Source organism: Sinohyriopsis cumingii, chromosome 8 (assembly GCF_028554795.1).
Source record: "Sinohyriopsis cumingii isolate HCF-2022 chromosome 8, ASM2855479v2, whole genome shotgun sequence".
Lineage (NCBI taxonomy): Eukaryota > Metazoa > Mollusca > Bivalvia > Unionida > Unionidae > Sinohyriopsis > Sinohyriopsis cumingii.
In genome coordinates, this window is record NC_142968.1 from 98011526 (window position 1) to 98032438 (window position 20913).

Genomic DNA, 20913 nt, shown 5'->3' on the forward strand with positions numbered 1-20913 from the left:
AGAATTTTACAATGTTGGTGGATGCAATCTTTTCTACCTTGTTGACAAACTCAGATATATTAAAGATGGAGCAAACATTGGACCAAAGAAAGCCGACAATTACAAGGAATTATGGGATTCACCTGCTTCTCTCCCAAATAAAGGTATATTGTCACTTTGACCTTGTCAGAGAAATATATAAAATTATGCATGGATATAAAAGGGCAGTACTTATCTACTCTTAATGCAGTTTATGATTTATGACAGCTATCCCTTCCCGGGTTTAGAACTTGTGGTCACATAACAGAACTTTAACTAAAAATGTAATAACAATTTTCAAATGATCCATACTTGCCTAAGGGTTAGAGTGAGGAGTAGGGTGCATGGATAAAAAGGACAGAACTTCCAGAATTTACAGTCACTGCCAAGGTTTTGTATTTTGACTAAATGATAATTCCTAATTATCTATTGCTAATGCTGACAGCAATGATAGTAGTACTGTTAATGTATATTTTTGTCATTTCTGTGTGACACAGTTTGCCTATGTAAGAGAGGTGTGTGGTATATATTTTTCACACTTGTATTCAGTGATATCATTATGCTTATTGATGTCGGATGTGATTACGCTTCTTGATGATGTCATTATGCTTATTGATATCATCATGCTTATTGATGATGTCATCATGCTTATTGATTATGTCATTGTGCTTACTGATGATGTCATTATACTTACTGATGATATTATACTTACTGATGATGTCATTATGCTTATTGATGATGTCATCATGCTTATTGATGGTGTCATTATGCTTACTGATGCCATTATGGTTATTGATGTCATCATGTTCATTGATGATGTCATTATTCTTATTGATGATGTCATTATGCTTATTGATGATGTTATCATGGCTATTGATGGTGTCAGTATGCTTACTGATGATGTCATCATGCTATTGATGTCATTATGCTTACTGATGGTGTCATCATGCTTATTGATGGTGTCATTATGCTTACTGATGCCATTATGGTTATTGATGTCATCATGTTCATTGATAATGTCATTATTCTTATTGATGATGTCATTATGCTTATTGATGATGTTATCATGGCTATTGATGGTGTCAGTATGCTTACTGATGATGTCATCATGCTATTGATGTCATTATGCTTACTGATGATGTCATCATGCTTATTGATGGTGTCATTATGTTTATTGATGATGTCATTATGCTTACTGATGTCATCTTCCTTAATGATGATGATGTCATTATGCTTACTGATGTCATGCTTATTGATGATGTCATACTTATTGTGTCATTATGCTTATTGATGGTGTCATTATAGACATACATCATGAACATTTTCAATTAAGAGTTTAATGTTGTTTTTTCTGAGTTTATCGTGGTATAAACTGTCAGTTGCCAACTCACACAGTAAATAATACCCGAAGAGCATTATGTAAGCTGTGTGAGTTAGCAACTGACAGTTTATACCATGATAAACTCAGAAAAAACAACGGTAAACTCTTATAATTGAAATTTCAATTATTCATTACGTTATTTTCTTTGCATCAATAAAAAACAGAAATCTTAATTGAGTGTAGTAATACATGTTAGGGGTTTTCGATTATGTAGATATTTATAGCAATTGGGTTTGTCCTGCTTGATTGTAATAAGGTCATATTTTTTTTTAAATTTTAAAAATGTTCTTTTCCTTTAATGCTTACTTCCTGTTTGCCTTCACTGGCAGTGTTTATCTTAATACTGTACACATGACTCTATTTATAGAAGTGGGTATTATTAGAAATGTAGTTCTCCTTACAGTTCATACAGAAATAAATGCAGTTCATTTTGATCACGTGGTAACATTCTGATGAATGGAAATGTTAATTTTCTTTACCAGCTACTGGCATTGCAATTATTGTTTCTTGCTTGCCTAACATTGACCCCCCTCCCCTGATTTTGACAGTAACCCTGGTTTACAACAAATTCTTGCCCACATGTCCTCATCACCTGATGGCAATTTCCTTTCCCATACAGGACAGATTTTATTAATCTCACTTATGTTAAAGCGGGCAAGTCATAAATCAATTTTAAATAAATAGAAACAGTTTTCATCTTATGTAAAATTATTTATTGCATTAAAAATCAATCACAAGGTTATATTGACATGTCAACATAGTCTGGACGGAATGAATGTAAATAATAACAAATAAAACATATACAATGATATTGCCTGGTGCAAAATACATATTTGTCAGATAATACTAACCTTTAGGAAAACTTTATTTTAGTACGGTTAGTAAATGAACTAGATCATAAATTCCAAAAACATGAAGAAAAAAATACCAGTGAAGATAAAAATCTATACAAGAAAACAGAATCAATGTGAATGCCAATCATGGGCATTTTTATGCTGCAGCAAGATCATTTTGGAAGTGTAATTAGTAACAACATAAATAACCTCTACAACACTTATCTCTAGTAACCAATGAAAACATAAATTTTCGTGCAGATAATAAATTGAGGCTAATGTTTTTTTAATATGATAATTTAAAAGTACATGTACTACAATGAGTTGATAATAACCAGATATTATGTTTTTCTTTTATTTTGATTATTGTTCTTCTCATATTCTGCCTTAGAAGAAATAAGCATTCATATGTTAGAAGCCAGAATTTGCTGGGTGAAGGCTTTGAGCAAACTTGGAGTGATGGCCACAGTTTATGCATAAGTAACAAGCTTGATTAGAGCTGGCTGAGGTTTTGCATGGTGTCCACTCTTCTAATTCCTAATATCATTTACCTGCACAATAGAGGAATTCAGTCTTTGAGAATAACCTATCACAATATACAGTCATTAATACTGAAAGTGAACCATAAAATAAACATATTTATTCCTACTTCCAAATATACTGGTCATAAAAAGCTATATATAGCATGGAAAAAGTCTACCAGTCATGAGCTAAACACAGATAACTCCATTAATATACAAGCCTGTTATGATATTGTTCTATGCCAGTACTCTAATTTTATTAATATACTAGCATGTTATCACATTGTACTATGCAAGTACTCTAACTCCATGAATATACAAGCATGTTGTCACATTGCTCTATGTCAGTACTCTAACTCCATGAATATACAGTGCAACCCCGCTATAACGCACCCGACTATAACGCGAATTCGGATATAACACAGTCGTGGTGTGGCTCCCGAAATTTCGTATATTCATTTGCACATGAAAAAATATTTTGTGTTCAAAGTACATGAAACAGTGAATAAAAAATGCAGTATCATTATGGGGAAGAAATAGTGTATGAATTTGAATTTAATATGATTGTGGCATGGTTCCTTAAATTTTAAATACATTTATGTGTATATTTCTCATACTGGGAAATTTTTTTTTTTTAAGTACGAGAAATAGTGTGTAAAACGTTTATTATCATTTTAGGGAAGAGTTCTCATTCGAATTTTAACATAATACGATTGTGGCATAGCTTCTAAAATTGAACAATATCACCAGGTTCTTTAAGTGTTATGCCAAAATAAACATTATTGGGCATGTTACCAGTAAATAATGTCCACTTTATTAGCTGGAAATTGAAATGATATGAAATTGTACATGCGTTCAGCTTTAATAAAATTTTTTATAAAAGTGACTCGTGACCAATGCAGGCCTACTGCACTTAGTTCTCAAGTTTTACATGTGTATGGGGTTTACTTATGAACTTGGTATTGATTTCCTAATTTTTATAAAAATATTTTACCATTATGGTAATGCAAGTTCATAAACGCAATTCGTTCTCTGCACTTTGTGCAAAAAAGAAAATATTATCATTTTGGGGAAGAGATCGTGTATGAATTCAAGTATAATACGATATATAATACGATCGTGGCATTTTTCCTGAAATTTTAAATACAAGTACGTGTATTTTTCTTGTACCCGGAAAAATGCTTTTTAAAAGTATGAGAAATAGTGTGTAAAAGGTTTATTATCATTTTAGGGAAGAGTTCAAGTATGAATTCGAATATAATATGATCATGGCTTGGCTTCTGAAATTTAACAATTTCACCAGATTCTTGAAGTGTTATGCCAAAATAAACATTATCGGAAATGTTACTTGTTACTGATCCATGAGTAAAGCCAGTTAGTCATCTTTGTGACTGTCTTCAATTAGTTCTGTATACCAGTGTTGCTCAAACAATAGCGAACATATGTTTCTTTAACTGCATACACAAACAAGCAGCAGACAATGCGGTGGTTTGATAAAAAATTCTCACAATTTAATAAACATCAAAAAACGAAAGCCGCCAACATGTTTGCTGGGCTTGGTGGTGTTATTAGATGCAATCAGTTGACCAGTAAATAATGCCTGCTTTATTAGCTGGAAATTGAAAGAGTATGAAAATGTACATGCGTTCATCTTTACATTTTTTTTTAAAAAGTGGCTCGTGACCATTGCAGGCCTACTGCATTTAGTTCTCAGGTTTTACATGGGTACGGTGTTTGTTTATGAACTCATTATTAATATCTTATTTTTTATAAAAATATTTTACCATTATGGAAAAGCAAGTTCACAAATCGTTCTTTGCACTTTGCGCCATGATTATTATAGTAGTTTTCACACGTTTCTTTCGATATTCACAAAATCTGAAGTAAAAGTTATATACACGCTGAAAGTATGTGTTGATTGGTAATTATTCTTGTTGTAGATCTTCAACCGAACAGACATACAAGCGTTAATTATTGGAAATTTGCAATGGATAAGTGTACACGGAAACACATATGAGAAAATTTTAGCAGTATGAAATTTGTACAGACATAGACCCTGGAATGTAATGAAACGTACATGTGCTTCGTCTTTCTTAACCTAATTTTGCTGTTAATTTTTCCTGTTGAATTCAAACACATAATTATGTGTGACAAAATTATTGAATAGTTTAATTATGTATGCAATTTTTGCGATGGAATTACATATTTTATTGATTAATTTCAAGCCCCGACAGTACGATATCAGACGGCAAGTAAACGGTGTTGATAGTCTGTTCATGCTATATATTAGACATTGAATTCAGATACAATGATCAGGGATAAAAATTTTGAATATTGTAAATCTGTGTGCAATTTTTCAGTGGAATTACATGCATTATAGATGAACTGAATGCTACGACGGCACAATAGTAAATGGTGTTGATACCCTAACCTATTCATTATATACATTAGACATGAATACACGTATATGTGCCAATGAGTTGTTCTCTCAAAAAAGTAAAATACTGTAAAACCCAGCATTAGTGCGACCCCGATATTAACATGATCCAATTTTGTGGACCCCAATTATCGCGTTATAGCGGGGGTTCCACTGTACTAGCAAGTTGTCACATAGTTCTATGCCAGTACTCTAACTCCATGAATATACAAGCATGTTATCACACTGTTCTATTGCTAAAAGACTAATTAAACTTTTCCCATGTCTTAGTTCCTCTGAATAAAAATTACAGTGAAGAGAATACATGTCTATGATGTGATGAAATAAAAAAAAATCTGCCATATTGTAAAAATGTTTGGTATAAGTGAATTTTACTGCTGATTAAAAAAGAACAATATCTAAATTCAACATATTTCAATTTGTTTCAGTAATCAACTTCTTTACATGTGAGGTACATAAAATGCATAAATGCTATTTTCTATACATAAAATGAATAAGATTCTTCTAATGACTTGAAAATTATTTTAATTGATGTTATACATGTCTAAGGTACCATGCTTCTAAATTGATTCCAACTGCAGACTGCATATACATAGATCTGATGTCACATCATGTGCCAGCAGATCTGGGTCTCAGCAGTTTGTTATGAGCATTCAGTAGAACAAACAAACCAGACCCTGATCTAACAGCATCTTATAGAACAGCAGATCACAGTCTATGTTGTTTGCAGTTGGACTCGACTTATGCTGGATTCTATGAGTATATCAGGTACCAAAAAGCACTTAGTTCACATCTAAATGCATCACGGCAACATCTTGATGACTTATTGCAAAATCTATATGGACTTATGTGCATTCCAATATGTTCAACAGTAAACATCAGTTATACTTATCTAAATTCACCCTGAATGCAACATAAGAAAACAAGAAATGATAATATCCTTTACACCTATGCCTAAAGCAAGGTTGTGTTTATTGACAAGTTACTTTTTTCTGTTTGACTTTATAGAAAATGAAGATCTAGCAAAAATTCTGTATATGAATTAACCACTGTTGATAATGAAAATCAGCTGTATGTGAAATAATCCATGGTTGATAAGGAAATCAGCTGTATATGAAATAATCCATGGTTGATAAGGAAATCAGCTGTATATGAAATAAACACCATTGATAAGGAAATCAGCAGTATATGAAATAAACACAGTTGATAAGGAAATCAGCTGTATATGAAATAAACAACGTTGATAAGGAAATCAGCTGTATATGAAATAAATACCATTGATAAGGAAATCAGCTGTATATGAAATAAACACCGTTGATAAGGAAATCAGCTGCATATAAAATAAACACCATTGATAAGGCAAATTAATATCCATTTTTTCCATAGCGTATTCTTAAAACTGTTGTCAAGTTAAAGTTTACATGTATGGTGAAATTGGAATAGCACTGAGTGTTGGGGAGAACAAAGTAAACAAATAAGAAAATTATATGTAAATTTTTTTTAAAATCTCCATATCTTTATCTACAATGAAGTGTGTAAAAGGCTTAAAAGCAGTATATCTACAAACTTGAAACAAACCTGAAACAAATTAGTAGGTATTTTTAATTCACAATAATTTCTAAAGTGCGTTTATTGGTCTCTTTTTTCCATACCTTTGTTTTATTAACCAAGTATTTTTTTTTCAAGCCAATCCAATTTTAATAATTAGTTACTTGGTATCATCTCCATTTCCATGGATACAGTTATCAACAAGAGTATTTCTAGAAGAAATTAATTAGCATTTTTGCTTGTAAATCTGCCAATTTTTTCTGTTAGCAATTCACTTCTCTCACTTTAATAATATATGTGAATATATCCAAGAAAGCTAATTAAAATGTCATGATTACTATATGTGTTATGCTATTGAATTACTTTTCCATAATTAACTGCAGAGGGCAAAAGCACACTTCATGGACAAGGCAGCTTATATTTTAGTATAATGGCTGGTATATATAATGCACATTCAGCTATAAACAGAGTAGATTTGCCATGCATAATGATATTTATCATCTGGGTTGAATATGTTTGCTGGTATACATACAGACCCTTAAATGGGTAAAATATATACTCATTTATAAGTAAAGTCCAACTGCAACAACAAAGGCCCTGATCTGCTATCAAATATTGTGTTGGTAAATCAGGGTCTATGTTGTTTTTTCTACTGATTACTCCTATAACAAATTGCATAGACCTAGATCTGTCAGCACATTATGTGATGGAAGATCTGAGTCTGTGCAGCTTGCAGTTGGACTATTCTTATAAGTCAGTGGATTTTTATTTTACCAGTGAAACAATGACAGAATCCAAATGGAATCCAGAATGGACATAAAAAACACAGATTGGTTGTTTTTTTTGCGTTGAACACCAATTTTCAGCATGAGATAGCCTATACATAGTCACCTGTATACTTGGTGCAGGAAGAACCCAGCAAGACCCACCAACCCATATGAAGCTACTGGCAAGCTTTTCTCAAATAACCATGTTAACCAAGCCAAGAAATGAACCAACGCAGACATAGGTGAGACGTGTGAGATCTGTAAAAGTGAGTGCCTTAACACTTGGCCTCCTGACGCCCCCAATGCCAACAGAATGTAGCCTCAAAGCAGACAATGTAGAATTATTGCATTTTGAAGAAACCAGACAATATAAATGTAAAATAATGATGAATGATAACTAAAACTGAATGAAATGCAAACGCATTTCATAAATCGATTCTGAAGTTGGATTGTTTTCAAGGTGCTGCTAAATTTCTGCCGTTGAAAACCTATTCACATGATAGTCCAGGAGAAGCTTCTTTAAACTGACAATTTTTCATCTGTGATATTGTTCTTGGTGAAACAAACAGAAAAATACAACCTTCATTGATGTGATGACATCATCATTTGTGACTCATCTTGCAATCTTGGTCGAACAAAATGAAATAACATTTGCTGACAAATACTCAAGAACGATATTTTTTAAAACCTATTGCAAAAAAAAGTTGTTTTTTAATTCCTTATAAAATCAATGTTGTCTTTAGGATTTTATACATTTTCTATATCATTGTAGCACTTTTTTTATGTGATGTAAAAGCTATAATTCTCTCCCTTTACAGTCATAGTCTCAAAAATGGAAAACCCAACTTGGCAAAAACATTTCCATTTCCTTTCAAATGACACCAGGTAAATGATGGATCAAAGTGATAAATACAAAATATATATGTTTCTGAGACCATGAATGAAAAACAGTCAGATGATGAATGAAATGTAAACATGCATGCGATGTGAATGGAACACTACTGAAATGTGAATGAAATGTGGATTTGGTAAATTACCCATTACAGGGTCCGTACATAGATGGAACAGTGCTGATACATAGTTTGACGCTTGTTACACTGAGGAGGCATCCTTACTGACGTATGTCATCAATCCATCCAGGTAAATAAGATTTTACTACAATATTACAAAAAATTAATGCATCCATTCATTTCTATAGAGAATCATAATATCATATTTTATGTATTGTACACAATGGGAAATCAATTATGACAAAATTATATTGACTGTCAAACGTACTCTTGATAAACATGACAAAAACATACTGGTACATTATATAAACATGACAAAAACATACTGGTACATTATATAAACATGACAAAAACATACTGGTACATTACATAAGCATGACAAAAACATACTGGTACATTATATAAACATGACAAAAACATACTGGTACATTATATAAACATGACAAAAACATACTGGTACATTATATAAACATGACAAAAACATACTGGTACATTACATAAACATGACAAAAACATACTGGTAAATTACATAAGCACGACAAAGTACATCCTGGTACATTATATAAACATGTCAAAAACATACTGGTAAATAACAAAAGCATGACAAAGTACATCCTGGTACATTATATAAACATGTCCAGAAACATACTGGTACAATATATAAAAATTACTACGTACATATTGGTACATTATATAATTATTCATACAAACTCAATACTTTCTCATAGAAGGAAGGTTATCAAATCCAAACCTGTTATAAATGAATTATGATGCATCTTTTATGGATCCAATTTTCATATAAACTTAAAGAAAAAATCAATGACCACAACAACAAAAAATCACAGTTATGATGTTGATATAAATGCTAATTTTAAAGAAATATTAGCATATTAGCAAAAATTATGCAAGTCTGTACAAAAACTTTCTTTTAAATATAACATGTAGGTAGTCAATATGCAGAATATATCAAAAAGCCCATGTACACCCAATTATATTTATTACAGTCATACAGTCAATGTAACGAGATTGTTTTTAAAAAAATCATCTTCAGACTTAAATAATGATAAATCAGTGCAACAAATGAGCCAATGACAGAACACAAGTATTAAAATAAAATCCTGGATATTATTTGAAACATTTACAATTACAGCTGTAACTACTTCTTGTCTGTTCCATTAAAAATAAAACCATGTAAACATTTTTTTACAAATAAATGAACTGTAATGTATAATTTGTATACTGCATTAATTTTTATCTGCCACAGTGCATTACTCTGGAAACCATAAATGGTGCAGATTTAAATATATGGATCCGAGTTTTAGGTTGTTTTGAGTCTGCAAGAATCACAAGCAAAGAAACGTTTTACTCCAGGACCCAGCATATCATTTGAGTTATGCAGTGCATTTCACTCCATGACCCAGCATATCATTTGAGTTATGCAGTTTGTTTGATTCCAGGACCCAGCATATCATTTGAGTTATGCAGAATGTTTGACTCCATGACCCATCATATCATCTGAGCTATGCAGCATGTTTGACTCCAGGACCCATCGTATCATTTGAGTTATGCAACATGTTTGACTCCAGGGCCCAACATATCATTTGAGTTATGCAGTATGTTTGACTCCAGGACCCAGCATATCTTTTGAATTATGCAGTTTGTTTGACTACAGGACTCTTCATATCATATAAGTTATCACATAATGTACCTGCAGATCTGGTTCTATGAAGTTTGTTAGGAGTGATCAGCAAAACAAACAACATAACCTGATGGCATATCACTGTCTAGTTTGCTTGCAGTTGGTGTTGACTTAAATGGTATGTATTGGATCCATATTTACAAAACAAGAACATGTAACCTATCTGCAAAAGATTCATTGAAGCATATCTAAGGCAAATACATCAGTTATATAAGATTTAATCTATAAACATTGTAATTATTCCCTTAGAATAATTTATGGAATAGAATCTAGGACATGATTAGTAGAAATTACCAATGATCATTTACTAGAGAAGGGAAAGAGATACAGGCAGGAACCATTACAATAATCTATATCACAATGAAATAAATATTTCACACTGATTTGAAGGAAAGCTCCAAAAGTATATATATAAGTATCCTATACATTAAAACCTTAGTACAAATTAATTAGTCATAAAGGCATCTCATTAGTGCCTAACGAAAACTGTTACAAGCTTATAAAGCCATTTATATGATCCTCAAAAATAAAATCAATCAAGATACATAACCTGTTAATACAATCAATCATTGTTTCTTTACTTCTATGGATAGTTGATATTTTACATGGCTGCATATTAAGCTGGCAAAAATATCATTACAAAATTAATGCACATTTTAGGAAAATATAATTAAACTAAATTGCCAGTTTCAGTTCCTTTGTCTGCATGCATCTGTTCTATTAAAAAAACCTAAGTGCAGTTTATGGATTACAACCAAGATAAAGTAAAATATGGTTAACAGATGGATGGATATAACAACATAATATGTTCCACCTAATGGTTGGTGTATAAAAACAAAACTAACAAAAAGTCAGAAAAGGCCAAAAACCATATGATTTAAGTATCAAAATAATATTCTCACCAATCCAAATGAAATTACCATAAGAATCTGTGATAATATCGAATATAACTCGTACACTAACATCCAAGGATGTGTAATTATTTATAAATTCCATCATCAAAGGCAATCTGAATTAGTAAATTACACAAATTGTCCAAAACACTTGAAATTAATATACAGTAATATTCAAAGCTATATATTATTCCATCTTGTTCCCATTCCTAAAGTGAAGAAATGTAAACAACGGAATTTAGATTGCAATTTATTACAAAACACAAAACCAGTTTAATTTTGCATTTATTAACGTGTCTGAAAAAAAAAATTCTATATAGGCCTATAAAATTAAAACACATTTCCTGCCAATTAAATTCACATTCTAAATTTTCATGTGCATAACAAATTTCTGTTTTCATTGTGAGGCATACTTGTCATATACAGAATGCATACTGGAGGAAATCCAACAAATCTAATCGCTCTGACATGTTCTATACCAATAATAAATAATGGGAAGTAAAACATTCATTTAAGTAATGCAACTGGAAAATCACAAAGTTTCTCTACAAAACTATCAATGATTTTCACTGGTATCACGGTTTTGTGCAGTTATGATTCTGTAGTCACAGAACTTGTGCGGGAGCGTGCAACTGGTTGCAGTTTGAGTCCAGCCAGACCACGTGCTTTAATTGTGGATGATGTTGATTTTGTTCCTGCCTGTTTCTGAACCTGGCTCAACTGAAGTCCTAACTGCTGAAGGCTGGGTCTGGTCTTGGAAAGAAGTCCACCACCTTTTGACTGAAAAAAAGATGTACATGTACTCATATCACAGTTCAGGCTCATTTTATCAAGAAATTTGTTATCATCATTACAACCAACATTGCCTTTATCACAATCATCACCACCATCATCATAAAACAATAAAATGTATACACTAAATGACAACATCCTTTGCAAATTTTGTTTACATGTAATACATTTATTTTAATAAGTGTACAAATTTAAAGCCAAAATATACAATAATATTGATCTACACTGTATTCTGCATGTTAAACACCTTGCAACACATGACTTGAATGATGAGAAATGAAAAAGAAGTGACATGTTCAAAACATAAAATCAGACTTAAGTTGAAACATTAAACACCACTGACTGTGAAAACAGTCTTCGCCACTGTTCTTGTAAAACAAAGTAATTAAGTGAACATTTGTTCCCACGCCTACCAGGTCACCAACAGTATACAATGCTGAAATCAGACAGTAAGATTGGTAAAAGTTGTAGAGTTACTGCACGGGCCCAAAAAATATGCAACGTAAGTATAACATAGTTTATCCCTGTACACCAGGCAGCCATTACGATATAATGCATAAACAAAACACACGTGTAAATAGGTTCATCCCTGTACAATACCTGCCATATTCCCAGACAGTATTGTGAGCTTGTTTTTATCAAATCATCATGACAGAATTACTGAAAGTTTTGAACATTCAAAATACACGAATTTCACTGGTTACAACAGCTTGGGTGACTATGAAGTAGTCTTATATGAAAGGTGAGTCAGCAAGGTTTTAGACAGTGGTTCACAGCAGGACTTGTTTAACGATGTCAAAACACCAATTAAAATCTGTTTCAGATCAAGGGCCAAAACCTACACTGGAGAGAAGTACAGTTGGCTAGATGGTAGAAAAAGTCTTTGTTCTGACCAATGTACTCTCTTCTATGAAGAAGGAACATGTCAGAAATTGTGGGGAAGGAGTCTTTGATTTAAGTTATATATGTCGAGATAAAAGTGTGACAGATGGATGGCCATTTCTACAGATTACATGGTAGTGGACAAAAAATATTTTGCATACCCACGAACAATCTAATATATTTAACTTCAAGACTACCTTAGAATGTTAAGAGTATTTCAGCTTAAGTGTATAAGCTCCTCCAATTAAGAACTATGCTTATCAAACTTACTTCCCCCTGAAGGATCGAATGGTGATAAGTCTTCATCCTCATCTCAAATTCACGAATATACGTAGGGAACAGGGACTTCTCATCATAGGCAGTCTTCAGTGCTGTTGGGATAAGAAAAATGTAATTATCGCTGTGTAATGCATTTACATAACACCTGCTAAGCTGCCTAAATTATCTGGAAATTAACCAAGCTTCTTTAATTACTGTGAATTCACCAAGCTGCCTAATTTACTGTGAATTTAACCAAGCTGCTTGAATTACCATGAATTCAACAAGCTGCTTGAATTACCATGAATTCAACAAGCTGTCTGAACTATTGTGAATTTAACCAAGTGGCTGAAGTACCATGAATTCACCAAGATGCTTAAACTACTGTGAATTCACAATTGTTTTTTTTTTAATGAATTTCATGGTTGGTAAAAGAAAAAAAAACAATTGAAGGACTTGACAACCTAAGATCTTTCTGTGGCAACAGAAGGATCTTCCTTTATTACTATGAAAATACATATGAAAATGTAATTATGCAAAAGAATGAAAACTGAAATGCATCAAAATAAATTTATTTGCAGTAAATATACTAAAAATTGAATATTTTGCTTGGTAGAAATTAAAAACACAGATTGTATGAGAATCTTCTTTTTCATTTTTCTTAGTGCAGTACATTTGCTAGGTATAAATTAGATTGAGAAAGATGCTTGGACATGACTTGATAAAAATCAAATGAATTATTCTGAGGAAAAAAACCAACACAAGAGGTCCCAGTGCACTAAGACCAATCATCTAGCTAATAACATCTGCCATAAGCAAAATACTATGACAGTTAGCTAAGATGGTTTATCAGAAAATTTTGTATTATAAGAAATACTTTACAGCTGGATTTGACAGATTGTATAAATTTGCTTTTCTCAAATTTCATTTAATTATTTTCATCAGTTTTTAAGGGAAAAAAAAACAATTTTAAGTTTTTTTTTCTTCATATTTTGAAACCTGATGGCATCATTTATTTATACATATTTGTGACACCTCTATGCTCAGATGCTTTCTGTAATACTATTTAAGTTTTTCAGCATTTGCCATTTCAAGTTTAAGTTTGTCTTTTTCAGATGTTGCCCATATTTGATGGCAGATTAATTTTTAATAAACTTTTTTTTATTTAAGGTTTTCTAATTTTTAGTGATTGTGTATTGGCAGTTTTTGCATAAAATTAAAAGGTAACCCTCACCATGATGTTTCCTGTCCTGTTTGGTCAAATTTTGTTTTGCAGCTTTATTTAGAAGTCCTTAAAAGATATTTTTATTTTAGTAATGGAAGCCATATTTAAGAGTGGATATACATTATGTGTACAAAAAATTAAAAGGCCTCAATGCCAGAATGCACCCTGTCAAATTTGGTTCAAACTCGTTGAGTGGTTTAGATAAGTGGCTGAAAACAGCAATTTTTGATGGACAAAAGATGGTTGTCGGATGATATATGATGTATGATGGACATACTATAACATGAGTTTACTTGCCAATATGGCCAGGTAAGGTAAAATAACAATACTGTGTAAATAATTAAATGCATTCTCACAGCCAATAGGAATAGGAATGAGGAATGTTTTTTATTATGTCACTAACTTCAGAGAAATTAAACATTTGGCTAACCAGAATATGTAAAAATTGGGCTAATTAGAATACATATCATCTGGGTTTCACAATAAACCAATCTTCAGAGGTTTGTAGCTTTACAATCTCTTTCCTCAAATGATATGCCCATATATTAATCATATATGCCCATATATTAATCACTGATTGAAATTTAAGAACCTTTATAAAAGGCAATACCTTCACCTTCATATATGTCTGGTAAGATGAGAAAGTTAAATCTTAAAAGTCTAAGGGAACTGATAAAAAAATAAATCAAACTCATTAAGTCTGTATGTGTGTGCATATTTATATATTTATTATTTATGAAAGAGAGAGAGAGAGAGAGACTCACTCTCAGCAAGGGCTGGAAGTTTCTTTGAGATATCAACACTTGGTGGTCTCTCTAGGAAGTATTTGTCAGAGTCTGGCTTGGTGATAACTGGTACTTCTTGCAGGTCTTGTGTCTCTAGGGCCTGAAAAATAAATGTTTTATCACATTCATATTTAATGATGTCATTACTCTATGACATATTGAATCTAACACTGTGATATAACACCTAGCAAGGGTATATCACACACTGAACCTAACACTGTGATATAACACATAGCAAGGGTATATCGCACACTGAACCTAACACTGTGATATAACACCTAGCAAGGTTATATCATATTGAATCTAACACTGTGATGTAACACCTAACAAGGGTATATCACACACTGAATCTAACACTGTGATGTAACACCTAACAAGGGTATATCACACACTGAATCTAACACTGTGATATAACACCTAGCAAAGGTATATCACATACTGAACTTAACACTGTGATAGAACACCTAGCAAGGGTATATCACACACTGAATATAACACTGTGATGTAACACCTTAGCAATGGTATATCACATATTGAATCTAAAACTATGATGTAACACTTGGCACACTTGGCACAGTTATATCACATCACATTTATATTTAGTAGTATCATAATTTCAGGGCATAACATATCCAACATTGTGACACAATGCCTTGCATCACATAGCATTTATATTTTTAGTAGTGTCATAACTTCAGTGCATACTGTATCTAACACTGTGATGTAATACCTAGCATCACATAACATTTATATTTAGAAGTGTCATAATTTCAGGGTATAATATATCTAACATTGTGATGTAATACCAAGCATCACATAACATTTATATTCAGTAGTCAAAATTGCAGGGTATATTGTGTCAAACACTGATGTAATTTCTAGAATCACATAATATTAATATTTAGTAGTGTTACAACTTCAGGCATATTGTATCTAATATTGTGATGTAAGACCTTGCAAGGTCACACCAGATATAACTTCTTTACATACTGCATGTTACAAAATAATATAACACCATGCAAAGTTAAATCATGTAACATTCTCAGAGCATTGTTGCATCAGGTGCATGAATTCAGGGTACAAACATGTTTCTTCTGGTATCAACATTCACTGAATCCCAAGAGGGTCGCTTAGTCTAAGCCCAAACGGTGAGGGTTTTAACACAACTAAGGGACTTGGTGACTGTTGATACCAGAAAGAAAAATAAATTATGATTGCTATTCCTATATACAAATGAAAATAACATTTTTCAACCTTTTTTTTAGAGGTGTATGATTGAGCTCCATCAAAGACATGTGATGACTAGAGCAGTACGAGACCTGATTCAATTTTGCTTTTTAATGGTGTGCAACCTGCATGTTCCCTCTGTGTTTTCTTTTTTTAATCTCTTCCAGCTTTTCCATAAATCACAAGGGAACATTTATTACAGAATTTAACAAATTAATCATCTTGCATGCACCTGCTTTTTGTCAGCCACCTGATATGCCAAAAAGTCATCAACATAAATTACACCAATGTGCTGGCAGGACTCCTTCTAAACTGTACATTCCTACACTTGTATGGCCCAGTAACTATTTCCTGGACATGCAAAAAATGAACCCTCTAATAATAAATAAAACACATTCAAGTAGAATTCAATCAGAAGTTCATGTAGGAACATAAACATTTATAATAAAGATTTTGTTCCTGCAATTTGTAATATTTTTAGTGATAAACAAAATCTAGCACAAATTTTGGGTAAATGTGAAAACCTTGTTATGACTTAAACCTATATATATATATATATATATATATATATATATATATATATATATATGCACACACACAGATCACTCTGGCATGAGACATGGTATGAATTTGATCAGAAACCATTATAACGACTCAGATCTACATAAATAGTACAACCTCCAAATTAAAACAATTGCTCAGACTGTGGATGTGGTCTGAATTAGACTGGAAACATCTATAATGACTCTAATCTGCATATACCGTATAACCTCCAAAATTAGACAACTGCTCAGACTGGGGATAAAATCTGAACTGGACTGAAAACCTATATCACGACTCAGATCTATATATACAAAAAAAAACTTTACATTAAGACCAATAGTCAGACTGTGGATATGGTCTGAGTAAGACTGCAGTGGATAATTTTATTAATCTAAATTTTAAATGGGAAATAATTTAATTATCAATGGACAGGTTGGAAGATTGGGATGTGATTGTTTTATTGTAATTATCTGTGGCAAAGCGGTAGATCACACTGGCAGAGTAGCTGATGACAGTGGCAGATTGCTAGGTTACACTCCTAATGACTGAAATAACAAAATGCAAAACTTTACAATTTACAAGAAAAAAGAATAAAATGTTTACCGCACAGCTCCAGGCTTGCAACTGTCTCTTTTTGCATAGCCATTCAATAAGTTTAATACAGCGTGGGTTTTTAGTGCCACCAGATGTCTGTTTTTGCATAGCCATTTAATAAGTTTCATAAAGCACTTTTAAAACACATACATCAATTCAATGCAGTTTATTCATATAAAATCCAATGAGAGGAGTATCATTAAAATAACAAGTGTTATTACCCATAAATATCTAATACATACATATACACATCACTAAAACAACAAGTGTTATTACCCATAAATATCTAATACATACATATACACATCACTAAAACAACAAGTGTTATTACCCATAAATATCTAATACATACATATACACATCACTAAAACAACAAGTGTTATTACCCATAAATATCTAATACATACATATACACATCATTAAAACAACAAGTGTTATTACCCATAAATATCTAATACATACATATACACATCACTAAAACAACAAGTGTTATTACCCATAAATATCTAATACATACATATACACATCATTAAAACAACAAGTGTTATTACCCATAAATATCTAATACATACAAATATATACACATCACTAAAATAAGAAGTGTTATTACCCATAAATATCTAATACATACAAATATATACACATCACTAAAACAACAAGTGTTATTACCCATAAATATCTAATACATACATATACACATCACTAAAACAACAAGTGTTATTACCCATAAATATCTAATACAAACAAATATATACACATCACTAAAATAAGAAGTGTTATTAACCATAAATATCTAATACATACAAATATATACACATCACCTAAACAACAAGTGTTATTACCCATAAATATCTAATACATACATATACACATAACTAAAACAACAAGCGTTATTTCCCATATACATGTACATCTAATACATACATATACACACATCACTAAAGCAAGTGTTATTTCCCATAAATACATGTACACATGACAAGTGATATAAATTAGACATATATCCATATCAAACTATGTCTTGTTAATGTGGTAATAATGAGTACAGCAAGCTGATGTAATTTCCTGTTCTTACATGATTTAATAATGTAAATGAACTTTAAGATGACTCCTTCTCTTACTGTGGTTCCCACTTACTGTTAATAATAAGCTGACAGTGTAATTTACATAAAAATCACATCAATATAATATGTGTATGGTGGTAGAGTAAACATATGGGGATTATAATTGTAGATCTAATAATGAAAAACATGCAAATGAATGAACTCAGTATGACTGGGTACATTTTATATTGAAGTCCTGAAAGCAAATTTTCAGGGCAAAAAAATAAATGACACAGTTCTCTAATTAGAAAATGAATAAAAAATTGAAATCTTCTGTTACTTTTTTCCCCAGTGACTTTAGAAGAAAATGATGCTATTACAATCATATATCTTCATGCATTAATCAAAAGATAATGTATATACTTAACCATTATCTTGTTCAATGAGTAATCTTTTCACAGAAAAATAATTTTCATATCTGATTTTTGCCCATCTACCCATGACATGAGTTCACAGTTTCTATTCTACTGAATTAACAGGGTTCACACAATTTTGCTTGGGATGTAATTTATTATTCAAAAGTCATTCAGTTTGGACTGGGTCTGGAGTAATTTAATTTGGACTGGGTTTGGGGTCTTTCAGTTTGGACTGGGTCTGAGTCATTTAATTTGGACTGGGTTTGGGGTCTTTCAGTTTGGACTGGATTTGGAGTCATTCAGTTTGGACTGGGTTTGGTCTCATGGCCTTGTCTGGGTTTGGAGACTGCAAAGCATTACTTGTATCCTTTAGCATGTGTTTTAACCTGTGCATGTAAGTTTCAAATGCACTGCTACAGTATCCAGCATGTGAAACCACTACCTTACTGTAAACATTCTGCATTATACAAAGTGCTCACACAAGATTCTTGCCCTTGCCCTGAATGGTTGCTAATGATTGCTCCACTACTGTATAAATATCAGTCATCTCGAACACCAGTTTTATGTATAACACTCCCTCACTATAGTGCCCTTTATTATAACCTGGTTCCTTTGATAAAGCAGGTATAGTCACATATCCACTTTGAATATGCAGTAGTTAAATTATATGTATGTGTATTTCCTATTACAAATCTATGGTCATAAACTAAGCAACAGAAAAGAGCTAAAACCAGCAGGTTTTGTAACATTCAATAAATAATTTATTTCCCTAGAATACAAAGTGAAAATTTAAAAAGAACATTCAGTATTATGAATTAAATCCCAAATAGTCTAAAAGTTCTATCATCAGTCTTAATGAATGAAGTTCTAATTTCATTCCAGTGGCATCTGAAAAAGATCCAGTGCTGAAGGTGCTGATGTGCCTGTAGTTTTGAATGTACCAGTGGCCTAAAGTGTGCTGAAGTGCTAACAATCTTCCCACTAATTACAATAAATATGATCCAAGATGTCCTTATCTGAATTCACTATAATTCCAATTTAATGTTCCGGTCCAAGAATATTACAGATAAGCACTTTGTATTTCCAGTGAATAATATTTTGAATAAATGATTCCACCCAAATCAAAACTAAACAGAACAATATAAATGATACTGCTTCTGATGTTATCACATGAATGAATAATTTCTCAAGTAAACAAGATTATAAAACCCTCTACTTGACAAAGGTTGCAATTACCATTTTCTGGAAATACTCTGTCACTTAATGGAATTTTTCATTCTAGTTCATTCTAAGTTGTTAACAAAATAAAATATGTTACTAAAATTATAATAAAGAATTTGGTAAACATCAGGTAGACGGGGTTATTCTAGGGGGTAATTCCAATGTCCCAGACCCAGACTGAGATAAACCTGTTAGCAGTAATAATAATCTGAATACTTAATCCACAATCATAGGAAAAATATTAGCTATGTCTGTTGTTGCCCTCAAAACAGAAGTTACTGGTCAGCTATAACATGAATGTGATTTTGGACAAGGTCAGGTCCAAAATACAATTATACATATAGAGAAAAAAACTAGCAAGCAAACAGTCTGTGACTGATCTACAGTGTCATGGCCAGCAAAGCAGACAGTGATCTACAGTGTCATGGCCAGCAAAGCTGGGTGGATCAGACTGTGATCTATAGTGTCATGGCCAGCAAAGCTGGGTGGATCAGACTGATGTAAAATGTAATGGCCAGCAAAGCTGGGTGGATCAGACAGTGATCTAAAATGTAATGGCCAGCAAAGCTGCATGGATCAGACAGTGATCTACAGTGTCATGGCCATCAAAGCTGGGTAGATTGGACAGTGATCTAAAATGTAATGGCCAGCAAAGCTGGGTGGATCAGACGGTGATCTACAATGTAATGGCTTGCAATAAAACCATTCTGTGGATAGAATCAAAGACAGGTATCTGGCATTTAAGACTACATCATTCCTTGGATTTGATTTGCTTTCTCACTGTGTGAGCAATTAAGATTCCAAATTCCCATGGTTGAGA

At 32.2% G+C, this 20913-nt stretch overlaps 1 protein-coding gene across 1 annotated transcript in view; it reads right to left on the reverse strand.

The window, feature by feature from the left end:
• Positions 1-2089: 2089 nt before the first annotated feature.
• The window catches only part of LOC149794209 (cilia- and flagella-associated protein 337-like), a 208382-nt gene continuing 189558 nt past the window's right edge, over positions 2090-20913 (reverse strand). Inside the window, exons 29-31 of the mRNA XM_089968319.1 lie at positions 15029-15149; positions 13052-13152; positions 2090-11887 (exon numbers count right to left, since the gene is read on the reverse strand). Of these exons, the coding sequence (XP_089824445.1) occupies positions 11699-11887; positions 13052-13152; positions 15029-15149 (411 nt within the window). The 3' untranslated portion in view covers positions 2090-11698. The remainder of the gene's footprint in view (positions 11888-13051; positions 13153-15028; positions 15150-20913) is intronic.